The sequence below is a fragment of the Perca fluviatilis genome, chromosome 13, assembly GCF_010015445.1.
Source record: "Perca fluviatilis chromosome 13, GENO_Pfluv_1.0, whole genome shotgun sequence".
Taxonomy (NCBI): domain Eukaryota; kingdom Metazoa; phylum Chordata; class Actinopteri; order Perciformes; family Percidae; genus Perca; species Perca fluviatilis.
This window is the reverse complement of record NC_053124.1, coordinates 22,979,605-22,996,572: the sequence shown is the minus strand read 5'-3', so window position 1 is coordinate 22,996,572 and position 16,968 is coordinate 22,979,605. Positions and strand designations below refer to the sequence as shown.

The following is a 16,968-nucleotide window of genomic DNA, read 5'->3' as shown; positions in this document are numbered from 1 at the left end:
TACCGCATCTCACCGCACCGTGCCGCTCTTCAACCTCACGGTTAATACAGTTTAGTTGTTTACAAACTTTTGTTTTCACTTGTTATCTTTATCAAAATAGAATAAAACAACATATCTTTTAACATTGTTAACATGTTCAAAGGAACATAATTACAAAATATGTCTTAAAGTGTTCAGGGTTCTTCAATGTTCATGACAGCTGGGGAAACTCCACCTGCTGAGGAAAATCAGAACAGCTACTGAGAATATTGTGGTGAGATTGTTTTTTTAAATGCCGTTTCTAAGGTCAAGAATGAACTTCCCATTTTACTATATTTCATATATTTATATTATTTTCACTATAATCATTGATTAAAAGGGAGACAAAGATGAGGAACACTTCACTCGCTGTACATTTAAGGTCCCATATTGTGAAACATTGAGATTTCAATGTCTTTTTTAAAGCAGTTCGAGGTGCTATATAAGTACTGTAAAAGTATGAAAAACGTTCAACCTACAGAAATGCACACAGCCCGTGTTTAAAAACTGTGGCTAGTAGAAACACAAAACACAAGTATGAACATAAAAATCAGCTTAATATGGGATCTTATAAATAAAAGTAGGGACAAAACAGTTTTCAGAGATATTTATTAGATATACTCTCTTGAAGCCAGCTTCTCCAGCCATCATAGAAAAAAAATAATTTGCACAGAATTTGCATCTTCTTTCACCAATTAAAATATTAATTTACAAACATGAAACACTCTGTATATATGGTAGTACAGCCAAAAGTCAGATAGCAGCTGTAATATGAAGTTAATCTGTTAATAGTTTTTAACTCTGCTTCCTCTCAGGGCCTTTCACTCACACAGCTCTATTCCACTTCCACATGGCAAACAAACAACAAAATAAGACCTTTATTTATATCCATACACATTAACTGAACTGTTCCCAGAGTTGTCAGTGTGAACATCAAGGCTCAAGTAAACCCCACAAAAGACACAGACCTCTAAAAACCGTCCTGCACACATTGCACCACCCCTGTTCCTGCAACGCTCAACACCCACTGAGAGGAGGTTTTTCCACAAAGGCTTCAGACAAGAAAAATCTTTATAAATGGATCTTCATATCAGCTGGGCAAATCCAGCAGGCACATGAAACCAGATGATATAAACATCACTCTTCTGTGCTGAGGCAGACTTAAATATAGGAAGGAATTATCATAAAAGAAACTATCAAATATATTAACTAAAAAATAAAATCTTGTTTTATTGCATAGACAAGTGATCCTTCACCCAACAGTGCACACCTGAGGGTCTTTTTATGTTTATGTACTTATACATTCACATTTGTGTCCCAATTTCCCTGAAAATAATAACAGGTGAAATATTTCCCCCAGTCAACACAAGTATGTTCCTTTTTTCAACTGCATGAATCAAACTGTACATTCATTCACACTCATTCATTCTGATACTAGATAAAAACAAAAGACCACGAGGATTACAAACACTCAAATCAACACTCAATTCAACAAAACAGAATAAAAATCACGTAATATCGTTCAACAAAATGTTGGTGATCTCGTCAATTTTGGCGAAGGTGACTGGCTTCTACCGAGGGCAAGACTCATCTGGAAGACAGAGAGATGGAGATGGAAGGTAAATAAGGTGAATCTAGATTTATATTCTACTTTATTTTAGGAGCTGACTTCTTCCCATCCTTTTTTATTTTTTGTTTTACCAAATCTACATTTTCCAGTGCTGCATTTAAACACAATGTTATTTTGGGATTTTTTGTCTTTATTTCTTCAATTTGCTGAGCTTGCCCACATGTTTAACCCACTAACATTTGAAAAAATTCTGAAAATTGGTCAGTTTGTTTATGAAGGCTGGCGTTAATCCAGATTTATCTCATTGTCAACAAGTCCCATGAAAAGACCACCACACCATCAATTAAAATGACATTTCACAGCTAAATCTATTTAGTCCTATGTCACAATCAGTGGATTTGCTTGCCGGGGTGTCTAATTTGCATCTAATTTGGCTTTTATATGTGATATTGTGCCATTCGCCAATAGCAAGCTCTCTTGACTTGAGGGACATCACACTGGCTTTTAAGGGAATGGAGAGCAGAATGGGTGTTTCTGGCACAACACCTACTTCCAGGGTGCATGGGGAGAGGGAAATAAGTCTAAAATGGCCAAAACTCTAGCAACACCTGTAGTATATAGAACAACTTTATTGTAAAACCGACGTGTTTCAGCTTGTGGCCTTCATCAGGGTCATGGGAATGGAGAGCCTCAGAGTCTAAAATGGAGGAAGCTATTGTAGCTTATTAGCTGTGTTGCACTCTTATCTTTTATTTACCTTCTCTGACTCTGTCCGAGTATAAACTGCTCCACAAAAGTAGAGTAGTTTGAAGTCAACTATGAGACAAGAGTCAATGGTACAAACATGTCTATTGAATGAACTGTAAACTTATTGTCATGTTAGTGGCTGAGCTAACATAAGTGGCATTTAGCTTGCTAACATTTAGCAAGCTCACTAGCTCAGAAAGGTTTACTTAATTCAGTAAAGAGTTATTATAGACAGGACACTGTAGAGAAAACAAAAAGAAGTTTGGAAAGCAACAGTATTATGACTGACTGGCGCTTTTAGTCTGTCCCTCAAGTCTTTCTAAATTCCCATCCTGTACTGTGGCACTTAGCCCTAAGCCAAGTCATTACCTCACCTATGAGATGTGGGATGGGATTGTTCTTTGTAATGAAAGAACATGTCACCCACAACAGTGTAGCTCATTTTATATAGAGCTCTTTAGTGAGGAGAAATAAACAAAATCAAGCGTTGGCTTCACAAGAAATGCAATCATTCAATGTTGATTTTAGTCTTCTCTTAGGATTTGTTGACAACGAGAAAATTATACAGTAGAATATTGCCAGACATATCATTTAAGTAAAGTTCAACACAGTTAAAACAAACCAATGGAGAGTTTCACAGTGAGACATCATGAATGGCAAAACAATCTGAATCCATAATCTCACTCATTACACGTTGTGTTTTTTGAGCAGGGGGTGACACTGACCCACTCTTAGACCCCCTCCCGTCGCAATCCCCACGTTCCTTGTACTTTTGGACACGATCGCTCCTTCCTCCACTTCAGCCTCCTCCTCCTCCTGCATCTCCTCTCCCTGCAGTCTCTCGGTCCTCCACAGGTCTGGAGGGAGGGGGGTACTTGCCAGCAAGGAGGTTTCTGATGGGTACTCACACACCTGCTCCAGCTGGTCCTCGTTGAAACACACCTTTCCCTATAGACATGAGTAAAGAGAGGATTATTTAACTTTTAAGCGGCTCCAGTCACACATGTTTTTTGATTAGCTTTTCATTATTGCAGAGCTTTTATTTGTTTTTATTAAGTTTTTAATCAGAAAAAAGTGTTTGGCATGCTTTGTGTTTATATTCTGCTCTGCAGTGAGTAGATGCAGCTTGGAGTGTCTCTATCATTTTTCTTTTTTTTTATTATTATTCATTTTATTTGTTAGGGACCATGTACAATTTTTAACATAAATGTTGCCATTTCATCCATGTACCAGAGTTAGCCTTAGGCTAATTTAGATCTGCAGTCCCTAGGCAGGGCACGATATAAATCCAACAGTAAAAACATGACAACATCTAACAAAACAACAAGACAGATCACAAATCCTACATCTATATATATATATATAAATATATATACCAATAATATCATCTATTGATTGAAGGCAAAATGACATAAAGAATGAGACAACTTGAGCTCAAACTAATTTGATTTATCAGCAACTGAAAAAAATCCTGGAGCAAAAGAGACAACGTTAGAGGTTTTGAAATTGAAACCACATTAACAAATGTTGACTCATTATCGATCCCACTTACATACAACATTTTATATTTGGTTTAAGTGATATCAGGAATTAAAATAGTTTGTCGGATAGTGATACAAGTGGAAAACACAATATCTTCAAAATATCTTAAAATACAAGTTTATGAGGAGCATGTCAAATTAACTGTACAGATATCATGGACAATGTGAGTCCTTTGAAACAGCAAAAAAAAGTAAGTGCAAAGAGGAGTATTCTTGCTATACCAACTGATTTTCCCTCTGATATGTGCGTACACGGTCAAATGTACACACAGCTTTGAGGCGCTGATGAGAGTCTGTCTCTGTGAGATGTTTTTACTCCATCAGTGTAATGCTAACTGACAACATGAGGCTTAGCACAGCAGAAATACTCCCTCTGTAGAGTACTTACTGACTGAACACCTCAGACACTAACTTATTGATTATTCAGACACAGATAAACATCCCATCAGCAGAAGCAGAAACTGAGTTTGGTTTACAAGGGTGGAAAAGGAGAATAAGGCCTTTTAGGGTTTAGCTCATCTTTGCCTGGACTGACGGATATTTGTGTGGAGTTTGCTTATTCAAAGGTCAGCGTGGCGTAAACAGACCCAACAGGAAACAGGTCGATGGGTCAGTGCAAAACATCCTCAGTGTGTCTTATAATAACAGCCTCGATGTGTACAGTAGTAAACACATCCAGAGGTGCAGACATGATCTGGACGGAGCTTGAAACGTACAAACTATAAGAGTTGCCGCTGCTTCACCCTGATGGCGGCTGTCTGCAGAGGAGTGCAGATAATAGCTCTGCATTAGAGAGGCCGGGCGAATCATGCTAAGGCACTGGAGGCTAATCCTCCCTCCCTGAACCCGATTAGCTGGGCTAACACAGCAGGACAGCAGTCAATGACAGTTTTCATTAGCAGGAAGTTCATATTTAAATTCATATTTGACCACACTTCTTCACAGGTTCCAAATGATTTTTAAATAAGACTGACCCCCAATTTATGCTTTTATAGTTCAAAAAGACACTATTACAATCCTCTCAAAATCATGCATTGGATTGCTTAGAATATAGTAAAAAATATATATATATTGTCCAAAAAAAAAAATATATATATATATAAACTGCAGAATTATATATATATAAATTAATAAGATTGTGACAAAAATGTCAGAAACCCGGCGTAAGTTTCAAGAGTCGGAGTCAAGCAGGGTGAATTTGATGGAGGCAGTTCAAGATAAAAAAATATACATATAAAGAGGAAAATAAAGGATGAGGAAGACAAGGAGCAGGCAGATCACCCCCCTCTGTGACATGATGGCATGGGTTCAGATGGGGGAGGGAAAGAGGCCTGACGTTAAACCATCTGAAGGGCATCAACGAGAGAGCGACAGGTGGTCAGAGAATCACCGTCGTAAAGTGGTCACTCTAAAAGAGGACCGTGCTTATAGATAAATGATTGTTTTTTTAAATTTGTTTGTTTCATTAGAGGTCACAGTACACACGGGCCAACCGAGAGGAATTCATAAGCAGCATCAAACCCTTGTTTCCTTTTAACTCTTGTGTCGTTTAGGCGAGTCTTTTGTAACAGATAGTCAAGTGTCTGAGTCGCATTTGGAGATTTAAAAGTGAACACCGCGTCACTTCCTCGTGTCGATCTGCGTCTCTCGTTTGGAGGAAGTAAAGAAGTTTGAAAGAGGAAGTGGGCAAAAACATGCAGTGTGACAGGGAGTTTCTGTTAAACCAAAAAACAAGCCTCTAATACCTTTAATCCTCTCAGAATGTCTGTCCAAATGTCATGTATTTTCATATCTTTCTTTAACAATTCTTTCTCTTTCCATTTCCCCCACGTCAAAGCGTGGGGTCAGCGTGGTCAAAAGCGGTTTGCCAAGACTCCAATCCAACAAACCATACCCCTGCTAGGAAACAGCCAAGAAGATACAAAGAATGATTTGTCTGAGAGTAGGGATGGCTGACTCATCAAAAACTGCAGAATTGGTGCGATGGAACAAGGAAGCAGTCTGCAACACACTCAGTTGCAGACTGTGGACAAATTGCCAGCAGTTTAACAACTCTTACATGGAAAAAATCACTAAAAACCAATATGATTCTTCTAAAAGGCAGTCAGTTGCAGTAGCCTAGAACACATAAATACAGTCAGATTCATCACCACAGGGTGGTATAAAAAAGGACAGTTCATTTCTGCTCTGCTCCCTTTATTACATAAGAGCTCCTCTCCCATTCTTTCTCAACAATGACTGGATTCAGAAAAAAGCAAACCGAAAGACCTAATATGAACTTTGACTCCTGTGAGAGTTGTTTGAGTTGATGAATTAGTTGAGACTGAATTACTGTAAATACCAGTGTAGTCTTTGCATGCATTGACAGAGACAAGCATATGATGTTAGGCAGGCAGACAAAACACAAAAAAAGAAAGTAGTATGGAGTCGTCTGGTTGTCGTTGTGGTTTCCTCCTCAACTGTCTCCACTGAAACCTGCAACATTTCTGCAGAAGCGTAAACAAACTAAGGGATATACATTTTTGTGCACTTATAATTAACCTTATTTTAGCAAACAAAGCTAATTTGCTTTCACTTTCTTTTTGTAGTCTTGTGTGTCAAAGATGAACCATATTTGTCCATTAATAGTTCATTTTTACCGCTGCCCACACGTTTGGCTAAATATATGTATGCTGTGATCGTGATCATAGGGCAAAGAATCAGACTGCAGAAGCAAATGGCAAAGCAGATCACACCAGGATTTTATGGTTAGGAATCAAGATGTCGTGCTTGATAAGGCTTTAACCAGCTTAGGTCGGTGTCTGTGATCGTACTTCTCAATCAAATAGGATGTTCTCCCAGAGAGAGAAAGGGGATTCTGCTGGGCGAAGAGGTGATGTCCTCTGGACTACCTCTGATGAATTCTAGAAAGCAGGGGAACGACCATCCCTTGGACATCAGAAGTCTTCCAATTTGCCATTTTTGCAACATGACGTGCTAAAATTAGTGGAAGATGCAGAAACTTTCTTCTCCGCTTATTGGTGCTATTATTCGTCAGATTAGGGGGAACATACATCTGTTATTTTGCCCACATTTATCTGAGTGAAAGGCAAACAAAAAAGTTTCCACTCACCCTTTTCGGAGACCCTCTGTTCTTGATCAGACAGGACTTCTCAAGATTCTGATATCCGCCAATCACCTTGATCTCCTCCGCTGTGGGGTACTTCTTCTTCACTGGCTCGGCCACAGCGGAGGTCGTCTGGGCCTGCTGTGATGAGGTTTTTGCTGATTTCGACCCTACTGCGGTGGACCCCGTTGTAGGCCCTGCCCCTCCTCCTCTGGCAGGCTTTTTTGGGGTGATAGTGATGGTGGCACCTCTCTTCACTTGACCTCCAGAGGCACTCTTGATAGAGAAGAGCGTGGGCGATGGGGTTGGAGATGGAGAGACACTAGGAGACTGGGCAGGAGAAAGGGAGCTCGGGGAGGAGGCCGGGGTCGGGGCGTGATCCGAGGGTTTCAGAGTATTGTCCGGGGATGGGCTCCTGAGAAGTGACGGGGTGACGGTGGTAGTTTGATTAGATTGTTTGAGCTGAGATGTTGGAGAACCAACACGCCAAGGAGACACTTTGGGGCTCAATTCTGACATTTCTTGATCTTTCTCCGGGGTCTTGGCATCATCCTTTACCTGGTGCTTTAACACTCCTCTGGGGCTTTGCTGCCCCTGTGTCTCTCTGTCCTTAAAAGGGGTGTTTGGTGACATACAAGACTTCAGAGTTTCCTGCTCTTTCAGCTGAAACTGCTCTATCTGTCGTTGTATTGTCTGAACCCCGCAATTGTCCTCACCCGAGAATGCTTTGCTGTCCCCCTGCTGTGCGCTTGACATAAGGGGCTTCACTTTAACCAGGTGCACCGATGGGATGTCTACAGTCCTCTCCCTCAGACACAAGCCTGACCTCGAGCCAACTGTCTCCAAGTTGTAGATCCTACTCATGGTTGCCAGGGAGCTGGGATGAGGCGGCAAAGGGGAGAGTGATTGCACAGGCGATGTATATTCCTCTCCCTCCTCTTCTGAGAGCTCCTTTTCCTTCTTCTCCTCCTCCTCCTCCTCCCCTTCTTCTTCTTCTCTGTTCCCGTATTGACCCCGGTGGCGCCTCAGCTCTTCTTCCACATGTTTCAGGGGGTTGTTTTCATCCTCAGATATCTGGAAGCTGTCAGAGACGACTTCAGAGGCAGCCGTGGTGTACCCGCTCGTTACTTCCTCTGCTCCGACAGCTTGTGAGTGTGGGACAGAAGCAGGAAGTTGAGGGCAGGTTTTCAACATGGTGACTTCCTGTGTGACGTCAAATACAGTGGTGGATGTCTGTGCTGCTGCATCTTCCTGTCCCCTCTCTGCTTCGACCAGCCTCTTCCGCATATGAGCTGCAGCTTCCCACTCTTTCTCTATTTCAGTTCCTCTCTCGTTCTGCCTGTCCCCAGCTGTCTGAGTGTCGTTTATCTCTGCACCTTCCCTCCCGCCTCCATCTTGTGCCTCTCTTTGTCTCAGCCTCTCCAGCTCTCTTTGCCTGATTTTCTCTCGCAGGGACTCGATGCGGCTCAGGGGTTTTCCTATCCTCCAGCTATCCCTCCTCTCGACCCCTTTCCCTCCGTCCCAGTCTTGCCCCTTGTTGCTTTGACCCACAGCCTTTTTTCTCTCCACCATTTCTTCTGCAACGTAAAACACACTTCTGGGGATTTGAATCTCGAGGGGACCTGGAGGGATCACCATGGGTGCAATCCTTTTCGGAGATCTGGGAGTTACATCATGAATAAGGTTCTCCAATCCGAGATCCTGATCTGATCCTTTGGTAATTTCACACGAAGCCTTGTAAGCCCTTTCTCCTTTCTCGTTGCTATAAACAGTTGTGTCTCCTATTTTCTCTATTTTACTTATAAGCTCCTCTGTGTGTTGGGACAAAACAGAGTGTGTTAGGTAAGGTCCTTGTGGCCCTGTACCAATCCACTCTGGCCCTCTGTGTGGGTCCCTAGCCCTATCTGTGACAGCACAGAGTAGACTGGAGCACTCTGTGAAAGCGGATTCAACGTGACTCTTCTGCAAAGTTTCAGGTGGAATTGTTCTTTCGAATCCCTCCTCTTTCCGAAAATCGGACACGTTTTTGTTGCAAACTTGCGCCTCAATCTGTCCTCCCGCCTCTGAATCTTTTTCTACACTCATCTCCTTTTCTAAATTTGTATCACCTGTCTGTCGCTTCAACTCTCTTTGAGCTCTTGCTTTCCCGTCCTGCCTGATCGCAACTCTTCTAGCAAACGAGATTCCCTCTGTGTTTTTGACCGATGCCACCGTGAACCCCTCGTCTCCATCTGCATCACATGTCCTTTCTGCAGCCCTCGTGTCAACAGGCTCCACTTTCTTAACTTCGCTCCTGTGTTGGATGGAGAAACACATTTCTTCTTCGTTTCTCCTCTGCATGGGCCCCCCCTTTTCATCCTCATGTTTTAAATGTCCATCTCTATGGTTTCCAGACCGGTCTTTATCTAAAAGCGGTGTGCACCCCAGTTTGATCTTTGCTGTGGTTTCCTTCCCTAAGCCTGCAATGTCGACCCACAGCGCTGTGGTCTTCTCTGAATGTATCCTCTCACGCGTTTTCCTCTCATAATACCCATTGTTGTCTAAACCATTCTCTTTAGCACAGATGACACGATCAGAGAAGCTCAATGAGCGTTTCGGCACACCTTTCAGCAGCATATTCTTCTCATCTGCCTCAGATTGCAGGTCATCTTCATCTCCTGAATATTTTCTCCTCCCGGGCCGGAGGAAATTATCTGAGCTTTTGGATCGAGATGGAGGCTTGGGGTGCTGTCCGAACTTGCTCACTAGCTGGCTGACCCTCCCTCCTCTATCAACAAACACGTTATCATCCAAGCTGTCCTTTCTGTCGTCTTTAATAACTGTCGCCTGGCCCCATGGTCTCTCTTTCTCTTTTTCTCTCAGCCACGACATGTCTGTTCTGAGCTCCCTGCCGAAACTCTCCCTCCTTTCATCCATGCTGCACTTTATCTCTCCATCATCTCTACCAGAACCTCTCCCTCCTCCTTCTGGACTCCTTTCTTCAGGGCTTGCCGAGGGCTTTATGATCAGAACCTCAGAGGCTCGGATCTCAGTGATGCTCCCTCCTCCGGCCAGGATCTCCCTCAAATCCATCTTCATCCCTCTCTTCCCCTGGTCCTCCTCGGGCCTCTCCCTCTCCGTCTCCCTCCATCTACCCCGTCTCTCATCGCTGCCCTTCCTGTCCTGTTCGATGATGATGATATTGTCGGCTCGGATAGTCCGAAGACAAGGGACGTGGGGAGAAAACGAACTAGATGGCGGATCTGTTTCTTTTTCCTCCTCGTCTCTCCTTACTTTAAGGAATTCCCGCTCCCTGACTGCATCTTTAATTGACTCTTTCCATTGGTTGCTATTCTCTCTTTCTCTTCCTTGACTCCTGTCCCTGCTCCTCTCTTTTTCCCGTCCCTCACTTAAATCTCTGAATCTCTCTATTTTCAGCTCTATATCTCTTTCTCTTCCTGACTCCCCATCTTGACCCCTGGGGCTCAATTTCTCTTTCTCCCTCTCCTTAACTTCCGGCTCGTTCCCCCCTTCTGCATCCCTGCCCTTTCTCCATGCACTCTGTGTGCGAATAAATGGGTTTTCATGAACTGGAACTATAGTTTCTATGGACACCTGACTCTCTGGTTTGAGTTCTGCATCCAGCCATTGCCCTGGATCTGGACTAAGTGACGATTCGCTTCCTAAACTGACCGTCACAAAGCTGTCTATGTCACTTAGACTATCAGATCTGACATCGACCTGCAGCAGACACACATCTCTATCCTTTTCTCTGTCACCCAAACTGTCCTGCTTCGCCTTCCTCCGCTGGATGATCCCTCGCTTCCAGGCGGGCATGCTGGCAAACTTCTCCTCCTCCTCTTTCCCTCTCCTCTCTCGCTCCTCCTCCTCTCTCCTCTTTTTCTCCAGCAGGAGTTGCTTCCATTCCGGCAGAGAGGAGACAGACATAGCAAAAAAGGTTTTGAACAAGATGGTTGCCGTTCTTTTTCAGAGCCTCTGGGAATTGTCTGCAAATAAGAAAATTAAGAATTAAAATCAGTTCTCTCTCACAACCATGTTAAATAGAGGTGTCCATTCTCTTCTGAACTTTTGGGACATATTGAAGTATAAAACTTAAAAATATATGAGTGTGATGTCAAGTTTATAGGTATTTTCGGTGTTTAATGGCATATAGAAAGATGCAAATCACATTGTGGGACATTTGTCAATACAAGCCTGCAGTCCTAGTTGATCTGTTGTCCAAGTGAGTCACACTTTCATCTTTTACACAAAATATTATCATACTTTTGACATACTTTTACAACTTCAATAAATTAACTTGCAGCACGTAATGCACATGTAACAGAAAACCACTCTCTGCCTTTGTGTAATATTTATGATGAAAGTGTTTAATCAAACTCACCAAAAACCCAAAGATATCAACCGCTTCGGCTTTACAGTTGTCATCTCCACTTGCGCGTTTTGGCTGTGCGTAATGCGCTCCACTCCTCGACGGAAAATCACTTTTGTAAATAACTAACAGATTAATCTATGCTGTCAAAACGGAGGGTTTTAAAAAGACCTCAAATCACCACAGGACCCGACAGTGCATCAGAGCATGAAAGCGTTGTCGGTATAGTAGTAAATACGTACAGCCTCAGAGCTGCAGCACTGTAATCCGATAATTCCATTAAATTCCGTCAGGAGAGTTTAGTGGCACACACCATATTGTCGGACCAAAAGGCGTTTAAAGAACATACTGTAGCCGTCTGCCCGGGCAGCAACCCCCCCACCCCCACCCCCACCCTCGTCTCATCCCTCCGTCCCGCAGGGCTAATTGGAAAAGAGGTGGAGGTGGAGGGGTGTGTGAAACGGGCTGTGGAGTCACGGAGGAGCTGCAGGAGTTTTCCTGACCAGCCATGATCAACCTCCCTCATATGGCATGTTTTAAAAAATCTTTTACTAGCTTTGTATTTGCATTTTTCATGCCAGAACATGCAACTCTCCTTCCTTGAATTTCAAGATAAGTGAATATAAAACATAACCGTATCCACGGTGTGCAACAGCTGAAAATGGTAAAAAAGAAGAAATAAGCTAAAATATACATAATGATAACTTTAACATGATACATTTGAAAATAGGCATCTTAGTGAAAACAATTATATATTTACCTGCAGGTTTCCTGTTATGTTCTTCACAAACAAAAGTACAACTTTAATAATTTATTTCAGCATTTTTAAGTTGTCTGGGTTAATGTTAAAAAAGAAATAGCATGGTGCAGTTTCAGAAGTTCAGTCCATTAATATTATTTCTTTCTTCTTGTACATTTTTCCAATATGTGTCAATTTATTTTTAGAAAGCCAAGCAAATATGTTTGAATATGACTATTCTTTACGTATTTCTCCAAAAATGTGTTTCAGTGCAAGCAGGGGAGTACTGAAAAATGTCATCTTCATGTTGTTTGTTATCTCTACAGTCAGTCTGAGAGGTGTTGATGATTCAGCTGTATGATAATTTTGGAGGGAGCAGTTTGTGGTGCTGTTGAGTTGTATTGTGTTACACTCACAGGTGTTTCTATCATATTGTCCAACCCATTTATGGGTAGGGTAGGTTAAATATCAGAAACACCTCTAATATAAAAGAGTGCAAATAAACCAAAAGCATGTCACACACCTACACTATACAGCATATCACATTTATTCAAAATGGTCTTGAAAATAGTTATTTTTGTCATTACAGTGAGGACACAATGCAGACAACTAATACTAGCATACAATACATGTTGAATCAAAGATTACAGTACTTACCAACTGTAAGTACAGAAATACCAACTGTATTCACTTTGTTCATGACATTACTGTTGAGGTGTCCCCAACATAATATAAAGCAACTGAGGAAATACATTCATAATCTTAGAAATGCCATTTGTTTTTCATGGTAGCTGCAAATTCTGAAAATGAAGGCTGCATTTTTGTGCTTTTTGACAGTGTGAAACCTCAGTGGCATATTCTTTTTCAAGGACAACTGAACTTGAAAATAAGTGGGCACAGAAATACAATAATTAAAAATATACTGTATGATAAACTAAATAAATTCAGTGTAATAAAAAGCAAATTGGGTTTTATTGCAAAATGTTGCAAATAAAATCTATTTGACACAAAAAAAGTGCAATAAAACCCTCCATATTCTGATTACATTTAGGAGTATTTCTGCCTATATTTAATCAGAATATATAAAAATATCCTCAAAATATAAAATAATAATTGTGTTATCAAATGTAGGAATAAAATCTCCTTTATGAAGTCCCATACACAGTGAAGAAAACATAAAAAAATGACCAGTGTCAAGTAGTATCATTATTAGTCAGCACAGCAGATAACCCATCTTATTGAGAACTCAGTTTCAAAACAAACTTTCTAATAATTTGAAAACAGCAGCCAGCTTCACATCACAGCACTAAGAACACCTTCGCTTCACTTGTGCTTGTGGTCGCTGGTGTCAGCGCTGCCACGGTGCGGCTCGGCAAAGAGCTGCAGCTTGCTGTTAAGCTGGACGCAGAGGTAGCTTAAATCCTGTTTGTCCAGAGAGTGTGCCAGGGCCAGGTAGGTCGACAGCGTTCCCGCCAGCAGGAGCCTGTCCAGGGACAACGCTGGCAGAAGCCACAGCACCACGCCCAGCTCCACGCACACCGGGTGGCGGAGGTGAGACAGGAGGCGCTGGGCACCAGGTGACTTATGGGACAGGGGGTCCCCTAAACCGAGACAATCGTAATACACCTGAGAGAGCAGAGGGGAGGAGAGGGTGAGGATGAGAGAGACAAATTAGCTTAAGCAGCAGCACCAATAACAACTCAAGACAAGTATTTACGTAACAATTTAGAGGTTTTCATAATCACGGTCACAGCTTATACACTTGCCTGCTTCACTCAGTTGGATGAAGACATGAAAGAGTTAGCGGTTGAACTAATTAAAATGTTCATCCTTTTGAGGTCTTCATCTGAGCTCGATGAGGTTTGTCTGGTATAAAATATTTAGGGGTTAAAAGTTCAATTCTGAAAGTTTGTTCCTGTAAACAAAGATGGTAGTAAAGGAAGTCTAATCACAATTTAAGATTTTGCCAGAAAATGTGTTGTGATACATTTCACATTTCATCATTAACATTACATGAGGATTACATGACAGTACTTCTTCCTCAACTTGTGTGTAGTTATGGCAGAGTTATGTGTAAAAAAAACTACAATTAATCATACAGTACTAAATGTAGTAACGCTGACAAAAGCAAAATATACCTGATTTTAAGAAGCATCTCCCAGAAATAATGTCACATCACATCACTGACCAAATGATCTTATATAAATTATAACTCTGGCTCATTGCTGTAAATGTTTGCTCTACAAATTAATACATTTTCTAACTATTTTTCACCAATATTTTATGCTCCAATGTATCACAAATTTGTTCTGAGAGGACAAAAGAACTGCTGATTATATTGCAGCTCAGTTAGAGTCCCTTGAAGTAATTGAGAAAAGAATAAAATGTGGAACTAATGAATGTTTGTTCTGCAAACTTTAATTTCCACCTTTTGTTTAACATTTAAATAACAGGCCATCTTGTGGCCTTGTGGTTAAGGTAACACTACAAAGCATATACTGTAATCAAAACATCCAGTGTTGGGGTCCATTTGTGGATCTTTATCAAATATCATTCCACTTCTCTCTTTGTTTGTTTTCACTTCTCAACTGTCATATACAGGCAAAATGCCCATTTAATTTTTTTTTTTTTTTTAAATGTAATACTGATAAGTTACCTGCTTGATGCCCAGCAGTTCAGGGTAGTCAAAGATCATGAGGATGCTGCAGATGATTGCCCAGCAGAGGAAGTGCAGACTGAAGCAGAGCAGAGGTAACCAGATACTCCAGGGTGCATGACGCACTGACCACAGACAGGGGGCACTAGTCACAGGCTGCCAGTAACGCATCAAGATCTAACACAGGAGAAATGAGAATGATAGAGATGTAGAGTGGTGTAGAGAAACAACATCCAATATTAAGCCCAAAACATGTTCAACTGTAACTCCTGTTAGAAGATGCACTCTTGCAAAGTGCAGTAAAATGACAATGTAATGTATTAAATTATAATTGTATTGTTGTACCTGCAGTGCCAGCACAGTGGTGAAGCAGTATGCTGTCCTGTTCAGGGCCCCCAGCAATGATTGGAGGGCCTGTTTGACAGGTGACCAGGCCAGCAGACTGTGCTGTGTGATGAAGAGAGCCAGCAGCCCCAAATCCACAACAAGAGACCCGAGGACAGAGCTGTCCTGCAGAGCCACCGACCACGGTATGGAGTCTTAGGTGTAAGCAAATGATGTGAAGAGAAAGTTCATGCCAACACTTTGTCAAGGTTGAATATTTTCAACAATTGTTTTTATATGAGCATTAAAATACACTCTAAAAATTGTAATCATGTGTACAAACTCACAAAGCAGCTACCATTGATTAAACTGTGTTTATTTCAGTCTTTAAATTCAAATAAATAAAAAGTAAGATGTGGAGTGAAGCTGTAGCTGTAGCTTATTCAACCTATCAAAAATGAAAAAACTATATGAACAAGCTGCACTGTCCAGACAATAATCAAAAGTTTGTTATTGCAAATTAAGAATACATAATTAAAGTACAAACAAATACACATACAGGACATACTGATGCCTTGTTATAATACATAAGCAATACATTAGATCACCAGAATAAACAAACTAAAACTACTGATTTGGTTTTAATCTGCAGTACAATAAAAACTACACATTAGGGGCAGGCACCAGGGTTTACTGACTGAAGTTTATTTCTACATGGAGTCTTTTTGCACACTGTACCATGAAGGCATTGAGAACACATTTGAGAACACAAGTAGCCTACTATTTGCAAGCGCTCAAGCATTAAACATGCCACAGCAAAACATAACCCAGGCATGGACCTAATACAAGACTAAATGTAGTCCTCTTTCTTACTTTCATTTCATATTTTTCCTAGTAGTAAATATTTGTGTTTCCAAAGTCTCGAACCTATGCTCAGTTTTGCCCACTAACAAAAAGGCTGCTGCTCAACCGAAATCGAAATTCGGCAAAATAACCGGAAGCGACGCATTCAGTTTGCACGATTCCTCACACTTTTTCAAAAACACTTTACAACAACATGATCATTTTTTGAGTATACGAGCATTGAAACTGATACCCCACGAAACATTGAAAAAGTCAAATAAGGGATGCATAAAAGATATGCGCCCAACGTGGGGCTCGAACCCACGACCCTGAGATTAAGAGTCTCATGCTCTACCGACTGAGCTAGCCGGGCACTGACCGTGGCTATCATATATTACTATTTCTGCTAAAAACAGAAACCTGCGCATGTGCTACATAATAGGAGCTAATTTTGCTCACTATAAACCATAATTTTATATATATATATTAAACACCTCCTCCTATGCAGCTATTGTTACAGTGTAACAATAATAGCACATACTCAAGCCCTGACAGCCATCTAATGTTTCTTTAAGAACTCCGCAACTAAAGTTAGCCAACTACGCCTGGCCGCCTGCCAGCAGCAGAAAGCACTTACCCTGACAAAGTGTCGTCTCCCCGGTGATGTTGTGGTAAATGGCTCGAAATGATATAAACCGAATGAAGTCTGCACCGGATATGGAAACAAACGCAAAGTTGAGCAGAGACACGGTCCAGAGTGCCCAACCACGTACCGTGACAGACGCCATTTCAATCAGCGTTAATATTCATTTACCAACTTCCACAGTGGTTTCTTCCGGGAGGGTAGTTTGTGGTAATACTGAATATTGACACACGGTGTCGCTGCTGTGTGGTACAACCAGCAGGCGGAAGTGCATATAAGTTCCTGTGCAAGGTGGGCTTTTTTCATGGGACATTTGGTTGAATTTCACTTTTACTTTATCCACTTCAAGTCAGGGCAACGTAATGATGATATTTGATCACAGTCTGTACGGTTATTTCCAAATTATTGGATG

General features: G+C 41.4%; 2 protein-coding genes and 1 non-coding gene across 5 annotated transcripts; all 3 read right to left on the bottom strand.

The window, feature by feature from the left end:
- Positions 1 to 610: 610 nt before the first annotated feature.
- ppp1r18 (protein phosphatase 1, regulatory subunit 18) lies at positions 611 to 11,695 on the bottom strand. Of its 3 annotated transcripts, none has more exons than XM_039819866.1 (4): positions 11,364 to 11,695; positions 6,989 to 10,968; positions 3,020 to 3,283; positions 611 to 1,609 (listed from the first exon to the last, which is right to left on the bottom strand). In XM_039819866.1, exons 2-3 carry the CDS (start codon positions 10,907 to 10,909, stop codon positions 3,023 to 3,025), a joined length of 4,182 nt encoding a protein of 1,393 aa, XP_039675800.1. In that variant the 5' UTR covers positions 10,910 to 10,968; positions 11,364 to 11,695; the 3' UTR covers positions 611 to 1,609; positions 3,020 to 3,022. The 3 variants fall into 3 exon arrangements, with proteins under 3 accessions (XP_039675800.1, XP_039675801.1, XP_039675799.1); XM_039819867.1 differs by having other exon boundaries at positions 3,061 to 3,283; positions 11,364 to 11,694; XM_039819865.1 differs by having other exon boundaries at positions 611 to 3,283.
- A 921-nt stretch (positions 11,696 to 12,616) lies between these two features.
- Positions 12,617 to 16,745, bottom strand: nrm (nurim). Its single transcript, XM_039819900.1, has 4 exons — positions 16,551 to 16,745; positions 15,092 to 15,285; positions 14,747 to 14,923; positions 12,617 to 13,716 (listed from the first exon to the last, which is right to left on the bottom strand). Exons 1-4 carry the CDS (start codon positions 16,699 to 16,701, stop codon positions 13,414 to 13,416), a joined length of 825 nt encoding a protein of 274 aa, XP_039675834.1. The 5' UTR covers positions 16,702 to 16,745; the 3' UTR covers positions 12,617 to 13,413.
- trnak-cuu lies at positions 16,214 to 16,286 on the bottom strand. The gene has a single exon. It is a non-coding gene; the product is annotated as a tRNA-Lys (tRNA).
- Positions 16,746 to 16,968: the final 223 nt, after the last annotated feature.

Bases quoted from the DNA above. Each gene is read 5' to 3' on its own strand.
- ppp1r18 (XM_039819865.1), bottom strand. From the start codon at position 10,909: ATGTCTGTCTCCTCTCTGCCGGAATGGAAGCAACTCCTGCTGGAGAAA. The intron at 3,284-6,988 runs GTGAGTGGAAAC...TCATGTCTATAG, and splicing joins ACAGAGGGTCTCCGAAAAGG to GGAAAGGTGTGTTTCAACGA.
- nrm (XM_039819900.1), bottom strand. From the start codon at position 16,701: ATGGCGTCTGTCACGGTACGTGGTTGGGCACTCTGGACCGTGTCTCTG. The intron at 15,286-16,550 runs GTAAGTGCTTTC...CTTACACCTAAG, and splicing joins GGAGACGACACTTTGTCAGG to ACTCCATACCGTGGTCGGTG. The intron at 13,717-14,746 runs GTAACTTATCAG...CTGCTCTCTCAG, and splicing joins AACTGCTGGGCATCAAGCAG to GTGTATTACGATTGTCTCGG.